At 44.5% G+C, this 16,839-nt stretch overlaps 1 protein-coding gene across 1 annotated transcript in view; it reads right to left on the reverse strand.

Annotated features, from left to right (window-relative positions):
• The window catches only part of espl1 (extra spindle pole bodies like 1, separase), a 28,803-nt gene that overhangs the window by 3,324 nt on the left and 8,640 nt on the right, over positions 1–16,839 (reverse strand). Inside the window, exons 9-23 of the mRNA XM_020489856.2 lie at positions 7,389–7,631; positions 7,061–7,205; positions 6,684–6,843; positions 6,305–6,444; positions 5,291–5,425; positions 5,031–5,147; positions 4,720–4,891; positions 4,109–4,234; positions 3,586–3,742; positions 2,965–3,074; positions 1,701–2,842; positions 1,119–1,539; positions 800–958; positions 467–680; positions 50–252 (exon numbers count right to left, since the gene is read on the reverse strand). Coding sequence (XP_020345445.1) covers positions 50–252; positions 467–680; positions 800–958; positions 1,119–1,539; positions 1,701–2,842; positions 2,965–3,074; positions 3,586–3,742; positions 4,109–4,234; positions 4,720–4,891; positions 5,031–5,147; positions 5,291–5,425; positions 6,305–6,444; positions 6,684–6,843; positions 7,061–7,205; positions 7,389–7,631 — 3,644 coding nt within the window. The remainder of the gene's footprint in view (positions 1–49; positions 253–466; positions 681–799; positions 959–1,118; positions 1,540–1,700; positions 2,843–2,964; positions 3,075–3,585; positions 3,743–4,108; positions 4,235–4,719; positions 4,892–5,030; positions 5,148–5,290; positions 5,426–6,304; positions 6,445–6,683; positions 6,844–7,060; positions 7,206–7,388; positions 7,632–16,839) is intronic.

The following is a 16,839-nucleotide window of genomic DNA, read 5'->3' on the forward strand; positions in this document are numbered from 1 at the left end:
ACAATATTTTTTCTTGCCACAATAAAACATTGAAATCTGCCTGTGGTACCGGTAGGGAGGTCTTGTAGTTGTGTGATGAACTGTTGGCAGTGTTGCTGTGGGAAGACAGAGGGCTCAGCTGTGGGGAAGGAGAAGATTTTCTCTAGCTGAGACAGCCTCTGTTCTATAGGGTTCCCAGTCTGGCTCGAGGGCTCCTCTAGACTCAGAGAACCCAGTCTGTCTGCCAGCTCAGATGAACTCTTCTTCAGCTTTCTACAGGAGGGACACAGCATAGGAATCATTTAATCTTTAAGCACACAGGATTGAAAGGGGGGGGACAGAATGATGTAAGCAACATGTTGATTTCTCCACCTAGCCTCCTATAGGTTTAGACCCACATGTATCCAGTTCCTTCAGATCTGTGAATATAGTAGGGGTAATCTAGGGGTTGTTTTCAGCCTGATCCAGAGAAAGTATGATGACTTACTTGAGGCGATTGGCCAGGTGCCGTGTCATGTGATGGCGGGAGGTCACACCCAGGGATTGGACGTGGAGCATCGCCGTAGTGACAGAATCCTTTTGCCCCAGTGACAGGGCCAGCAGGCCACAGAGGCGGGGGTAGAGGGTGGGCGGGGGGAAATGCTGCAGGGCCAACCAGGCAGAGCGAAGCAAAGACTGCACTGCCTCCACAGAAAGACCGTCTATGGAGAGAACAGAGAGAGTAGAACAAGGGAAAGGGGGTTAGGTTCAAACTGAGCACTTCTATTCACCCTAAAACCATGTTCATTGTCACTGTACAAGGTGCAGCCAGCAGCCTCACCAGGCCCAGTGTTAGAGTGAGGGAGTTGGGCCTGGGCTTGCAGGGCCCCCCCTGGGTGACCCTCACGCCTCAGCTCAGACAGACAGTCTCGCTCTCTATCACCACACAAGTCTCTCCTCAGGACCTCAAAGTCTGTGTCTGGGCCGTCCAACACCATGCCTGTAGACAGAGAATAAGCAAAATACCATTGGTTCAAAAGTTATTGAATTACAGTAGAATACAAGTCCCTATTCCTTAGAGCTTGACTTGGATGCCCACTGCATGCGAAGGTAGGCAGTTCTAGTCTATGGAGTATATGAGCAACATGAAATACTCTTACTGGCTGCACCAGTCTCCTCAGTCTCGGTGTCTGACGCCCTCAGCTCCTCAATACTGGAGTCCATATTAAGTCCATCCATCTCCTCTTCAATGGTCCTCATCCTCTCTGGCGCCTCACTGTGTCCCCCTGTCCCAGCCTGTTGTCTTCTGGGTCTGCCTCTCCTGTCCGGGGCAGACTGGGAGGAGGATGACACAGAGGCGACCAGCTCGTCCTCAGACGAGGTGCAGGAGAGGGGGGCGGTAGCGTCCTTCTTCCTGCCCCTCTTAGGAGGGGCCTTCGCTGTAGGGAGGTCAGGGGCTGAGACTTCTTTTGGGGCACGGAGTGTCCTGGTGGAGGTGATGCGTTTTTTGGAGACCACAGGTTTCTCTTTGAGCTCCACTTTGGGATTGGATTCAGTGTCACTCTCATCACTGAACTCCACCTATACCAGGAGACAAAAATTAGTACCTGGCTGCACCCTCTATGGCCAACACCCACACTAATAAGTACATCGCCATACCAATTTTCATCCGTGCATACAATCCATTCATTATAACTATAGATACGAATAATCTGGTCTTGCAGCCTGTCCCCTATTTGTACCTTAAAGCGAGATTTCTTGGTGCGTTTGGGGGCTGCAGGTACAGGCTGTGGTTTATCCTGAGAAGGTGACAGCTCCTCATAGACCTGGAAGGGCAGATTAGCAGCGACCTTGGCTGCTCCTCGCCTAGCAGAGGAGGGAGCCTTGACCCTCTGGACGGGGGTGCATGCCACTGTGGGCACCTCTGTGTTGAATTCAAATGATTTGAGCTCCCCCACAGACTTGGCCCTGGATTGTTTGACCACCACAGGTGTTTTGGGGACCAGAGACATTTGGCCCTTGGAGGAGAAACTCACTTTGATCTTGGGGATGTGGTCTTTGGTCTTCTTGGTGTCTTTAGCTTTAGCAGCTGTGACCACTGGGTCTTTGGACTTCTTAAGTAGGGTTGGAGGTGGGGGTAGTGTTTTAGGCTTGTGGTCCACCTCCACAGCTCCTTTGGGCGGAGGGTTCCAGGCCCAGGCTGCAGAAAAAAGCTCCTCAGGGGGGCAGTCTCTCTGGGTGGCCAGGGCCAGACAGGAGACCTGGGCTTTGGCCCCCAGAAGCCTGGCCCTCAAGGGCCCCAGCTCTGGAGAGGGCTTGGAGGCCACAAACGCCAAACCAGCCTCTAGGACTTTCCAGGTATCTGCAGCCTTCCCCATCCTTAGCTCCAGACCCGACATGGCAATGCGCAGGTACACCCGTGCTACTAGATCCTGGAGCAAACAGGGTTTGGGTGGGAGGGTCTTGAGGGGGAAGAGCTTGGTCAGTTTGGTGGCCAACTTAACAGTGATGCTCTTGCAGCGGGCCAGAGCGGCCAGGTGGAGGTTACGACTGGCTCGGACCTCAGTGGGGCTTAGCTGGAGGGCCAGGTCAGCCTGTGTGGTGGCCCAACGAGCAGTCACCCTTCCCAGGCTGGGCTCAGAGCAGCAGGGGCATTGGCAGTCGGCAACATGGCCCAGGGAAGAAAGCAAGCGCTGGGCCCTGGCTTTGAGGGGAGGGGAGCTGGCCAGGTCCCGCTCGATGGGTTCCTTGGGGAACCAGCGGGTGCTCAGGAAGGCCTTACAGTCCTCCTCACCACTGGGAAGGGGAGACTCTGGCTTCGGAGCCGGACGGCCTTTCCTCGGTTGGATCCTCACCTCCGCCTTCTGCGCCCCATTAGTAAAGTCTAGAGGAGTCCAGAAGATTGTTGACAGTGGTATTGTTACAAAGAATGGCAGCAAGACTCAAATGCTTCCACCAACATTATGTATAATTCACAGTCATTGGAATATGTAAGTAAAGTTGTACCGGTGCAGAGTTCCAGCAGGTTCCTGACTTTGTCCAAGTCAAAGCCACACTCCTCCCTCTCCCCCTTCATCAGCTCCAGCTCAGCCTTTATCACCAACAGCTCAGCACACCTACAAACACACACAATATGAGTTTCTGAAACACCCAAAATGTATTGTATATTATGCACATACAAGAGGTCAAAATAACACTGAAATTATGAAAAAGACGATAATGCCTTTTTGTGTAAGAGCGGTTTGAAAACATTCCTGGAATTTTACCCTGTTCAGGTGGGATGGAACATATCAGATCCCACATCATGATCTGATAATAGACCAATGACTGTTTGTCTGGGTAAGGTGGTGGGCTCAAACACCATCCTATGAACCAATTAGGGCTGAGTATGGAAATATCTTCAGATATGTTTCCTAACGCCTACACAATCAATACTGGAGGTTCAGGGAAATAAATTATTTTTATAAACATTTTAGAGTTATTGTCACTAAATAAACAAACATTTATTTATTAGACATACAGTGATAAAAAAAATATAAAAAAATGACAACATGGATAGGCCTCAATTATTTCATAGAACTTTTGAGAACTCCTCCTGTAGTGGAGGAAGCAGAGACAGACACTTACTGGCTGAGAGTTTGCAGCTTGGTGGCCAGTTTGAGGGCCTCAAGACACTGGAGCTTGGCCTCATGGACGGCTCCACTGCTGCTCCTCACCGACACCATTCTCACCGAACAGCCCAGCAGCTCAGACAGCAGCTGCCACTTCAACACCAGATTATCACCTAGGAGGGGAGGGTCAAAGGTCAAAGATGATAGAATGGCATCTACCTCAGATGGGGGCTGACATGGTAGGTTATGGTGGGCGTGTGGGAAAAGTACAGACACACAACTAGACCAGTCTTACAGCTTTACCTGGGTCATGTTGATTTGACACCAAATGGCTATAAGGCCACTGATGGCAAGAAGTGGAGGGAACACAATCAACGCAAGTCAAGGTGCAACCCCCCAAAAATGTGATCATCTTTGAAACAGCGCAACGCTTGTTCACCATTAAAAACATTAATTTAGGCAACTATCAAAAGCTCGAGGCCCACTGAGAAAAATATTTAACCCTTCAGAACAAGTGGAAGCTGCCAGCCGTACAGTACCTTGGTCTATGAAGCGTGTGTCAGTGCTGCTGCAGGCTCCATACAGGCCGTTTCCCACCAGAGTCACCAGCAGACTACACAGAAGCTTCAGGCTCTCATACAGGGCAGTGTCTGGGGTCTTCAGCCCTGCAATACACAGTCAAATCCAATCCAATTTTATTTGTCACAGGCGTAAAATACAACAGGTGTAGGTAGACCTTACTGTGAAATGTTTACTTACAAGCCCTTAACCAAAAATACAGTTTGAGAAACAGAGTGAAGAAAATATAAAGTAACAATAAAATGACATAATATAACGAGGCTATATACAAGGGGTTCCGGTACCGAGTCAATGTACGGGGTCACACACTAACATGATAAACGGCTCAACGTAGTGCCCAAAGAACAGTGACATTTACAAATGAAACGTGACATGCCATCTATCAGTCGACGCTACGAGGTCCAGAGCCTGCTGTTGTTTTGTTCTACGTGATAATGAACTGCACACACATCTGGTGTCCCAGGTCTAAATCAACCCTGATTAGAGAGGGAACAATGAACAAACGCAGTGGAACAGGCTTTGAGGTCCAGAGTTTGAAGGGTCTAGACTCAGAGTAGTAAAGGGTGCAGACCATGTTGGGTGATGCGTTGGCGCAGTGCCGGTGGCAGTACGGCTGTGTCCAGACTCAGGTATGTACTACTGGTCTGTAGTGCCCGTGCACGCAGCAGGTACCAGCTCTTAGAGTGCCTTTGCTCTCCCACCTCTTTCAGAACCTCACATAGGTAAGGCACACCCTGTGCCACCTGTGGAGATATAGAGAGAAGAGGATAGAGTTAACGGATGACTATTGACAAAAAAAGGCTTAGGGTAGACTGATGGTAGCAACACTTGTGCTGTCGCTTTGTGAGCTCCCTCTGTAATGTGGCTGATACTCTGTGTTACCTGTCCTTTGCTGTAGCAGAGCTGAGCCCTCAGCAGTTTGGCCAGCACAAAGAGAAGGGAGGGGCCCCCAGTGTTGGGATCGGGGGTCAGACAATTCTCTGCTTCCTCCAGCTGGGCCTAAAACACACAGTATTGAAACGTTAAAAACAATAAACATACACATTACAAAGGAGCACAGTATCTAAGGGTAACATTCAGTACATGACGTTCCTGACTGCTTACAATTTCAAACGTAAACATTTAATCAGCAGGTGGGTTACCTGGGCCATTTCAGGGGCACCCAGCTCCAGCAGCAGCCTGGCAGAGTGGCACAGGGAGGAGGCATGGCCTTGAGCATCACCAAGGCGACTGGAAAGGCCAGAAGCCAACTGGTAGGCCTCCAGGGCCTGCAGAGGCTAGGAGAGGAAGATAAGTGTTTTCTAAAATTACATAGAGTAGCCAGTCAAATAGAAAAAGTAGCCAGCCAGGTGCCCCCAGAGGTAAACCTATATGGCCGAAGGAGCTCTATTTTGGTGGCTTCTGGGTCTAGGCCTATATGATCAGGATCATTTTCATAGTGAGATGACAAACTTTTCTCATGAGATTAGTGTCTTATTTAGAGTTTACTTCAAGATATGAACTGCCACGTTTGTTCTTCAAATGACATATTATTAAAACAGAAAAAATGACAAATAGCCTACATTCTCTTGAAAAGTAAATTCAATGTTAAACTGAAAACATTTCAAATGATAGACTGAAGTATTACAGTGCACAAAACATTAGGAACACCTACTCTTTCCGTGACAGACTGACCAGGTGAAAGCTATGATCCCTTATTGATGTCACTCATTAAATCCACTTCAAAATCAGCGTAGATGAAGGGAAGGAGACATGTTCAAGAAGGATTTTTAAGCCTTGAGACATGAATTGTGTATGTGTGCCATTCAGAGGGTGAATGGGCAAGACAAAATATTTAAGTTCCTTTAAACAGTATGGCAGTAGGTGTTAAGCGCACCGGTTTGAGTGTGTCAAGAACTGCAACACCGCTGAGTTTTTCACACTCAACAGTTTTCAATGTGTATCAAGAATGGTCTACCACCAAAAGGACATCCAGCCAACTTCACACAACTGTGGGAACAGGCTGATTAGCCAACAGTTGGCGTTAATGAAAAACACTGGAAGATGGATATATGAAGGGCCAGTCATATGGGCTGGAACAGGAAGTAGATACTAGGAAGTAAATGCTAGCCCTGTCAAGGACTACAGTGTGTAGAAGCTTCAGGTGTTAGTGTTACCTTGCCCATGAGTTTGTAGAGGGCAGCAGTGAGGGCGATGGAGGTGCAGGTCAGTTTAGGGTTCTTTACAGAGGGCAGCTCGTTCCTCCGCAGTAGAGAGGCCCACTCCCCAAGAGCCTTGTCAAGAGGTTGGCTCAACTCTGAGTAGAGAAACACACACACTCAGTAATTCACTCGTTACTGAGTGAGAAACAGCAATGGTCAACCTGCCATATAGACTCATACACTGACAACTATGGGAAGTGGAATAGGCACATGTGGTGGATTCTAACTGCATGGTGTATGAGCCAAATACTTACAATGTAAAGAATATAGTGAACGTCAATCTAAACGAGCTCTACTGGACAAGGATGATTGGGAAGTGAAAGAAGATCCTTACTGCTCTCAGCAGCAAGATTGAAGCGCAGGCCCTCGTACACCAGGTTGCTGTCCTGCTGCTTCTGCTTGTCCTCGTAATCTAGGTCATTGGTCTCCACAGGGTTGGTGTCGCCCCCTGCCTGCTGCCGCACATTCTGCAGCCTCTTCTCCTTATCTATGGCCTGGTCAAGGGAAGAGTGGTTCATATAAAAATGGCAGCGAATCAATAAACAGGCTATGAAAACATCTAGAACCACACGTAATCTGTTCAACTGAGAATATACAAGAAACAAAAGGCTAGCAATTACAATGTCAAATTTAAGATTAAAATGTAACGGGTGAAATCTAGATGTCATGAATAATGAGAAATTAAATCTCTTCTAACACATTACCACCCACCTCCTGCAGGTTCTTCTCCAGGGTGCAGACATACAGCCACAGAGAGGCGTGGGCCTTGTCGTCCTTCAGCCTATCAGCATTCTCCTCAGTCTCTGGCTCCTCCTCCAGCAGTCTCAGGGCCTCGTGGGTAAAATCAACGGCAGAGCTGCCATGGCAACGCAACAAAAATAAACTGCTGAAGAACTACTAAAGCACGTCAGTATAAGTTATATTAATAGCATTGGCATTCCACAGTTGAGTAGTATTTGTTTCCTATCAGTCCATCTGAAGCAGAATAAGTTAGTTACAGTAGTATTGCCATTCCACAGTAGAGCATATTTTGTCCTACCAGTCTGTCTGTTCACTGAAATCCTGAAAGCACACCACTTGGGCCATCTCACACAGGTAGACGGCACGCAGGTGTGAGTGGTGGCTGTCCTCGTGGCAGATGTCCAGCAAGTCACACAGGGTGTTGTAGCGCTCCTGAGTGCTGTCCCCTGCCACCTCCTTGTAGGCACGCAGCTCCTCCTCCAACAGGCACAGCATCACCCCCTCGTCAGGGACGTCAAGCCCAAAGCCATCACGTAGGGTCCTGACAACACAACAGCACAGGGACAGTCATACTCAAATGGGGTCTCTTAAGTGGTAAAGAGGAATTTATCAAACATTCACAAGTAAATTATCCTCATCAGGCTTCCCTATGCTGAAAACATTGTGTAGAAATTGTTTTGGAGTCTGAAAGCGTATACCAGTATACAGTGCATTCGGAAAGTATTTTGACCCCTTGACTATTTCATTACGTTACAGCCTTATTCTAAAATTGACTAAATCATTTGGTTTCTCTCACAATACCACATAAAAAGGTCAAAGCGAAAACAGGTAATAATTTTGGGCAAACGTATTAAAAATAAAAAAAACTGAAATTTCACATTTACAAGTATTCAGACCCTTTGGTGAAGCATCTTTGGCAGCGAGCACAGCCTTGAGTCTTCTTGGGTATGACGCTACAAGCTTGGCACACCAGTATTTGGGGAGTTTCTCCCATTCTTCTCTGCAGATCCTCTAAAGTTCTGTCAGGTTGAACGGGGCGCAATGCTGCACAGCTATTTTCAGGTCTTTCCAGAGATGTTCGATCGGGTTCAAGTCCGGGTGAATCAAGGACATTCAGAGACTTGTCCCGAAGCCACTTAAGCGTTGTCTTGGCTATGTGCTTAGGGTCATTGTCCTGTTGGAAGGACTTGGAAGGACTCCATGTTTTCATCCAGGAGCTCTCTGAACCCGAGTCTCCCAGTACAAGCCGCTGAAAAACATCCCCACAGCATGATGCTGCCACCACGCGTCACCGTAGGGATGGTGCCAGGTTTCCTCCAGGCGTGACGCTTGGCATTCAGGCCAAAGACTTCAATCTTGGTTTCATCAGACCAGATAATCTTGTTTCTCATGGTCTGAGAGTCTTTAGATGCCTTTTGGCAAACTCCAAGTGGGCTGTCATGTGCATTTTACTGAGGAGTGGCTTCCATCTGGCCACTCTACCATAAAGGCCTGATTGGTTGAGTGCTGCAGAGATGGTTGTCATTCTGGAAGGTTCTCCCATCTCCACAGAGGAACTCTAGAACTCTGTTAGAGTGAACATCAGGTTCTTGGTCTCCTCCTTGTTAGCAGTTGATGTTACTCTTCAATAACACAGACCCCAAAGCAAATCAGTGGGAGAAAAATTTGTATATTCAATGAGGACAAAAATCATAGATGTTACACTGAGAGAAAGATGTTCATTCTCCCCTGTCCTCAGTGATTCTCTCCACAGAAGAAGTTTTATAACCCAACCCTAGACTGTGGTTGCCCAATTAGAATTCCTTGCAATAAAACTGGACCAATGCCCAAATAACAAGTATCCTATTTCAGGCTCAATGTATAGACAAATTCCTCCCATGTCTCTGACCCATTGATCATTAATTCCCTATTACAAAAACACACCATTTACATTGATCTTTAATTCCCTCTTAACCTTTAGTCCTCTGCGTTGTGTATTTATCTTCAAAGTATTTTTAAATCCCTGACCAAGGCCCTTCTCCCCCGATTGCGCAGTTTGGCCGGGCAGCCAGCTCTAGGAAGAGTCTTGGTGGGTCCCAAACTAATTCCATTTAAGAATGATGGAGGCCAGTGTGTTCTTTGGGACATTCACTGCTTCAGAAACCTTCCCCAGATCTGTGCCGACACAATCCTGTCTCAGAGCTCTACGGACAATTCCTTCGACCACATGGCTTGGTTATTGCTCTGACATGCACTGTCAACAGTGGGAACTTCTATAGACAGGATTATGTGTGCCTTTCCAAATAATGTCCAATCAATTGAATTTACCACAGGTGGTAAATCAAGTTGTAGAAACATCAACGATGATCAATGGAAACAGGATGCAATGGAGCTCAATTTTGAGTCTCATAGCAAAGGGTCTGTATACTTACGTAAATAAGAAAATGTTTATTATAAAAACCTGTTTTCGCTTTGTCATTATGGGATAGTGTGTGTAGATTGCTGAGGATTCTTTTTTTGTGTGGAAAAAGTCAAGGGGTCTGAATACTTTCCGAAGGCACTGTACGCATGCATGCATACCACCGTTCAAAAGTTTGAGGTCAATTAGAAATTTTAGTTTTTTAAAGAAAAGCAAAATAAATTAGTCCATTAAAATAACATAAAACTGATCAGAAATACAGTATAGACATTGTTAATGTTGTAAATTACTATTGTAGCTGGAAACTACAGATTTTTTATGGAATATCTACATAGGCGTACAGAGGCCCATTATCAGCAACCATCACTCCTGTGATCCAATGGCACGTTGTTAGCTAATCCAAGTTTATCATTTGAAAACCCTTTTGCAATTATGTTAGCACAGCTGAAAAACTTCTGATAAATGAAGGAATAAAACTGGCCTTCTTTAGACCAGTTGAGTATCTGGAGCATCAGCATTTGTGGATTTGATCACAGGCTCAATATCGCCAGAAACAAAGTACTTTCTTCCAAAACTCATCAGTCTATTCATGTTCTGAGAAATTAGGGCTATTCCATGTGAGAAATTGCCAAGAAACTGAAGATCTCAAACAATGCTGTGTACTACTCCCTTCACAGAACAGTGCAAACTAGCTCTAACCAGAATAGAAAGGGGAGTGGGAGGCCCCGGTGCTCAACTGAGCAAGAGGACAAGTACATTAGAGTGTCTAGTTTGAGAAACAGAAGCCTCACAAGTCCTCAACTGGCAGCTTCATTAAATAGTACCCGCAAAACACCAGTCTCAAAGTCAACAGTGAAGTGGCAACTACGGGATGCTGGCCTTCTAGGCAGAGTTCCTCTAGTGTCTGTGTTCTTTTGCCCATCTTAATCTTTTATTTTTGTTGGCCAGTCTGAGATATGGCCTTTTCTTTGCAACTCTGCCTACAAGGCCAGCATAATCGAATTCACAAATGCTGATGCTCAACTAGTCTAAAGAAGGCCAGTTTAATTGCGTCTTTAATCAGCTGTGCTAACAATTGCAAAAGTGTTTACTAATGGTCAATTAGCCTTTTAAAATTATAAACTTGGATTAGGTAACATGCCATTGGAACACAGGAGTGATGGTTGCTGATAAAGGGCCTCTGTAGATTTTGCATAAATGTAAAAGGCCGTTCCCAGCAACAATAGTCATTTACAACGTATTTCTGATAAAGTTTTACGTTATTTTAAACGGGTAATTTTTGCTTTTCTTTCTAAAACAAAGACATTTCTAAGTGACCCCGAACATTTGAACGGTTGTGCACACACACCAAAAAAGAAACATCCTCACTGTCAACTGCATTTATTTTCAGCAAACTTAACATGTGTAAATATTTGTATGAACACAAGATTCAACAACAGACAAACTGAACAAGTTCCACAGACATGTGACTAACATAAATGGAATAATGTGTCCCTGAACAAAGGTGTAGCCACCAGCTGCATTAAGTACTGCAGTGCATCTCCTCCTCATGGACTGCACCAGATTTGCTGTGAGAGGTTACCCCACTCTTCCACAAAGGTACCTGCAAGATCCCAGACATTTCTGGGGGGAGGGTATGGCCGATCTACCCTCCGATCTAACAGGTCCCAGACATGCTCAATGGGATTGAACTCTGAGGAGACTGCGTGGCAGGCTGACTACCTGTTACGCGAGTGCAGCAAGGAGCAAGTTGCTAGCTAACATTACACTTAACATAATCACTAGTTAAACTAGTAATATCGTCGACCATGTGTAGTTATGTAGCTTGTCCTGTGTTGCATATAATCGATGTGGTGCTTGTTAATTTATTATTGAATCACAGCCTACTTCGCCAAACGGGTGATGATTTATCAAGCGCATTCGCGAAAAACCATAAACATCAATGCCTTTAAAATCAATACACAAGTATATTTTTAAACCTGCATATTTAATTAACATTGCCTGCTAACATGAATTACTTTTAACTAGAGAAATTGTGTCACTTCTCCTGCGTTCTGTGCAAGCAGAGTCAGGGTATATGCAGCAGTTTAGGCCGCCTGGCTCGTTGCGAACTGTGTGAAGACCATTTCTTCCCAATAAAGGCCGTAATTAATTTGCCAGAATTTTACATAATTATGACATAACATTGAAGGCTGTGCAATGTAACAGCAATATCTAGCCTTATGGATGCCCCCCATTCGATAAAATACGGAACTGTTCCGTATTTCATAAAGGATGAACGTTTTGTTTTCAAAATGATAGGTCATTTAATATGGTATTGTTTATTTATTGTTTATTATATTATAAATTAAGTCGAAGATTTGATATAGCAGTCTGACCGAGCGGTGGAAGGCAGCAGCAGGCTCGTAAGCATTCCTTCAAACAGCACTTTCCTGCATTTGCCAGGAGGTCGTCGCTTTGCTTGAAGCATTGCTCTGTTTATGACTTCAAGCCTATCAACTCCCGAGATTAGGCTGGCAATACTATAGTGCCTATAAGAACATCCAATAGTCAAAGGTATATGAAATACAAATGGTAGAGAGAGAAATAGTTCTATAATCCCTACAACTTCTTACCTGGAAATATTGAAGACTCATGTTAAGGAACTAGAGGTCGATTATGATTTTTCAACGCCGATACCGATTTAAAAAAAAAATCAGCCAATAATTTAAAATGTTTAAATAATGACAACAACAATATTGAATGAACACTTATTTTAACTTAATATAATACAGCAATAAAATGAATTTAGCCTCAAATAAATAATGAAACATGTTCAATTTGGTTTAAATAATGCAAAAACAAAGTGTTGGAGAAGAAAGTAAAAGTGTAATATGTGCCAGGTAAGAACGCTAACGTTTAAGTTCCTTACTCAGAACATATGAAAGCCGGTGGTTCCTTTTAACATGAGTCTTCAATATTCCCAGGTAAGAAGTTTTAGGTTGTAGTTATTATAGGACTATTTCTCTCTATACCATTTGTATTTCAAATTGGATGTTCTTATAGGCACTTTAGTATTGCCAGTGTAACAGTATAGCTTCCGTCCCTCTCCTCGCCCCTACCTGGGCTTGAACCAGGAACACATCGACAAGAGCCACCCTTGAAGCAACGTTACCCATGCAGAGCAAGGGGAACAACCACTCCAAGTCTCAGAGCGAGTGACGTTGAAACTCTATCAGCACGCACCCCGATAACTAGCTAGCCATTTCACATCGTTACACCAGCCGTATCTCGGGAGTTGATAGGCTTGAAGTCATAAACAGCAGAGCTGCTGGCAAACCGCACAAAAGTGCTGTTTGAATGAATGCTTATGAGCCTGCTGCTGCCTACCACCGCTCAGTCAGACTGCTCTATCAAATCATACTTAATTATAACACAGAAATGCGAGCCTTTGGTCATTAAGATGGTCAAATCCAGAAACTATCATCTCGAAAACAAGATGTTTATTCTTTCAGTGAAATACAGAACCGTTCCGTATTTTATCTAACAGGTGGCATCCATCAGTCTAAATATTGCTGTTACATTGCACAACCTTCAATGTTATGTCATAGTCACGTAAAATTCTGGCAAATTAGTTCGCAATGAGCCAGGTGGCCCAAACTGTTGCATATACCCTGACTCTGCGTGCAATGAACGCAAGAGAAGTGACAATTACACATGGTTAATATTGCCTGCTAACCTGGATTTCTTTTAGCTAAATATGCAGGTTTAAAAATATATGCTTCTGTGTATTGATTTTAAGAAAGGCATGGGTGTTTATGGTTAGGTACACGTTGGAGCAACGACAGCCCTTTTTCGCGAATGCGCACTGCATCGATTATATGCAATGCAGGACACGCTAGATAAACTAGTAATATCAACCATGTGTAGTTATAACTAGCGATTATGATTGATTAAGTTTAATGCTAGCTAGCAACTTACCTTGGCTTCTTACTGCATTTGTGTAACAGGCGGGCTCCACGTAAGGCAGGTGGTTAGAGTGTTGGACTAGTTAACCGCAAGGTTGCAAGATTGAATCCCTGAGCTGACAAGGTAAAAATCTGTCGTTCTGCCCCTGAACAAGGCAGTTAACCCAACGTTCCTAGGCAGTCATTGAAAATGTGTTAATTAACTGACTTGCCTAAAAAAGAAAAAAAAGAGGCAAAAATCGGCATCCAAAATTACCGATTGTTATGAAAACCAATTAATCGGTCGACCTCTAAAAGGAACCACCAGCTTTCATATGTTCTGAGCAAAAGGAACTTAAAAGGTTCATTTCCCCCCCCCCACATGGCACATATTGCACTTTTACTTCCTTCTCCAACCAAATTGAACATGTTTCATTATTTATTTGAGACTAAATAGATTTTATTGATGCATTACATTAAGTTAAAATAAACGTGTTCATTCAGTATTATCGTAATTGGCATTATTACACATACACAAAAACAAAAAAAAAATATATATATATATATATATATATATATATATATTTTTTTTTTTTAAATCGGCCAATTGATTAAATCGGTATCAGAGTTGAAATATCATAAATCGGTCAACCACAAATTGCCATACTGGTCGGTCATGTCAGGATGAGCCTGCAGTAAGGGTAGCACATGAGGGAAGAGGACGTCTTCCCCATAACGCACAGCGTTGAGATTGCCTGCAATGACAACAAGCTCAGTCCAATGCTGCTGTGACACACCGCCCCAGACCATGACAGACCCTTCACCCCGCTCCAGAGTACAGGCCTCAGTGTAACGCTCATTTCTTCGACGATAAACATGAATCCGACCATCACCCCCGGTGAGACAAAACTGCGACTCATCAGCGAAAAGGACTTTTTGCCAGTCATGTCTGGTCCAGCGACGGTGGGTTTGTGCCCATAGGCGACATTGTTATCTGTGATGTCTGGTGAGGACCTGTCTTACAACAGGCCTACAAGCCCTCAGTCCAGCATCTCTCAGCCAATTGTGGACAGTCTGACCACTGATTGAGGGATTGTGCGTTCCTGGTGTAACTCGGGCAGTTGTTGTTGCCATCCCGTACCTGTCACGCAGGTGTGATGTTCAGATTGTACCGATCCTGTGCAGGTGGTCTGCCACTGCGAGGACAGACAGCGCTACAGGGAGACAGGACATAAGCAGTACAATGTCTCACAGTACAGACAGTGCAATTATATTAACTGCTGTCCTCATGTCTCACTGCAGCATGCCTAAGGCAAGTTCACACAGATGAGCAGGGAACCTGGGTATCTTTCTTTTGGTGTTTTTCAGTCAGTAGAAAGGCCTCTTTAGAGTCCTAAGTTTCCATAACTGACTTTAATTGCCTATCGTATGTAAGCTGTTAGTGTCTTAATGACCGTTCCACAGATGCTTGTTAAATGAACCATAAACAATTAAAGAACATGCATGGGAAACAGTGTTTAAACCCTTGACAATGAAGATCTGTGAAGTTATTTTGATATTAATGAACTCTTTGAAAGACAGGGTCCTGAAAAAGGTATGTTTCTTTTTTTGCTGAGTAATATGAGAGAGAGAGAGCGAGCGAGAGAGCAAGAGAGATGAAGTCAGAAGTTTAAATGTATTTGGCTAAAGTGTATGTAAACTCAGTTCCACAATTCCTGACATTTAATCATAGTACAAATCCCTGTCTTAGGTCACTTAGGATGACTACTTTATTTTAAGAATGTGAAATGTCAGAATAATAGTAGAGAATGATTTATTTGAGCTTTTATTTATTTCCTCACATTCCCAGTGGGTCAGAAGTTTACATACACTATTAGTATTTGGTAGCATTGCCTTTACATTGTTTAACTTGGATCAAACATTTTGGGTAGCCTTCCACAAGCTTCCCACAATAAATTGGGTGAATTTTGGCCCATTCCTCCTGACAGAGCTGGTGTAACTGAGTCAGGTTTGTAGGCCTCCTTACTCGCACACGCTTTTTCAGTTCTGCCCACAAATTTTCCAAAGGATTGAGGTCAGGGCTTTGTGATGGCACTCAAATACCTTGACTTTGTTATCCTTAAGCCATTTTGCCACAACTTTGGAAGCATGCTTTGAGTCAGTGTCCATTTGGAAGACACATTTGCAACCAAGCTTTAAATTCCTGACTGATGTCTTGAGATGTTGCGTCAATAGATCCACATAATTTTCCTGCCTCATGCTGCCATCTATTTTGTGAAGTGCACTAGACCCCCCTGCAGCAAAGCACCCCCACAACACTAATTGTGCTGCCACCCCCGTGCTTCAAGGTTGGGATGGTGATCTTCGGTTTGCAAGCCTCCCCCTTTTCCTCCAAACATACAGATGGGCATTATGGATAAACAGTTCAGACCAGATGACATTTCTCCAAAAAGTACGATCTTTGTCCCCATGTGCAGTTGCAAACCGTAGTCTGGCTTTTTTTAATGGAGGTTTTGGAGCAGTGGATTCCTCCTTGTGGAGCAGCCTTTCAGGTTGTGACGATATTGGACTCTTTTTAAATGTCGATATAGATACTTTTGTACCCGTTTCCTCCAGCATATTCACATGGTCCTTTGCTGTTGTTCTGGGATTGATTTGCACTTTTCACACCAAAGTACGTGCATCTCTAGGAGACCGAAAGAGTCTCCTTCTTGAGCGGTATGACGCTGCGTGGTCCCATGGTGTTTATACTTGCGTACCATTGTTTTTACAGATGAACGTGGTATGTATTGTTATGTATTATTTCTTACATTGTTAGCCCAGAAAAATCTCAAGTGTTATTACATACAGCCGGGAAGAACTATTGGATATAAAAGCGATGTCAACTTACCAACATTATGACCAGGAATACGTCTTTCCCGAAGCGGATCCTTTGTTTGGACCTCCACCCTGGACATGGGATCTTAACCCAGAGGCTGACCCAAAACATGGTCGCCACAGGAGAGGCAGAAGGAGCGGCCTACTGGTCAGACTCAGAAGGCGTGCACACCATCCACCGCTTCTGAGCATATTACTCTACAATGTCCAATCTCTAGATAACAAGGTGGGCGAAATTAGGGCACGAGTTGCCTTCCAGAGAGACAGAGATAGTAACATTCTGTTTCACGGAAACATGGCTCACTTGGAATGTTAGAGTCGGTACACCCACCCGGTTTCTTCATGCATTGCGCCGACAGAATCAAACATCTTTCTGGTAAGAAGAAAGGCGGGGGTGTATGCCTGGGTGTATATGCCTGATTAACGACTCATGGTGTAATCACAACAACATACAGGAACTCAAGTTCTTTTGTTCACTTGACCTAGAATTCCTTACAATCAAATGCAGACCGAATTATCTTCCAAGAGAATTCTCTTCTTTTGCTTAC

The sequence above is a fragment of the Oncorhynchus kisutch genome, linkage group LG1 (assembly GCF_002021735.2).
Source record: "Oncorhynchus kisutch isolate 150728-3 linkage group LG1, Okis_V2, whole genome shotgun sequence".
Lineage (NCBI taxonomy): Eukaryota > Metazoa > Chordata > Actinopteri > Salmoniformes > Salmonidae > Oncorhynchus > Oncorhynchus kisutch.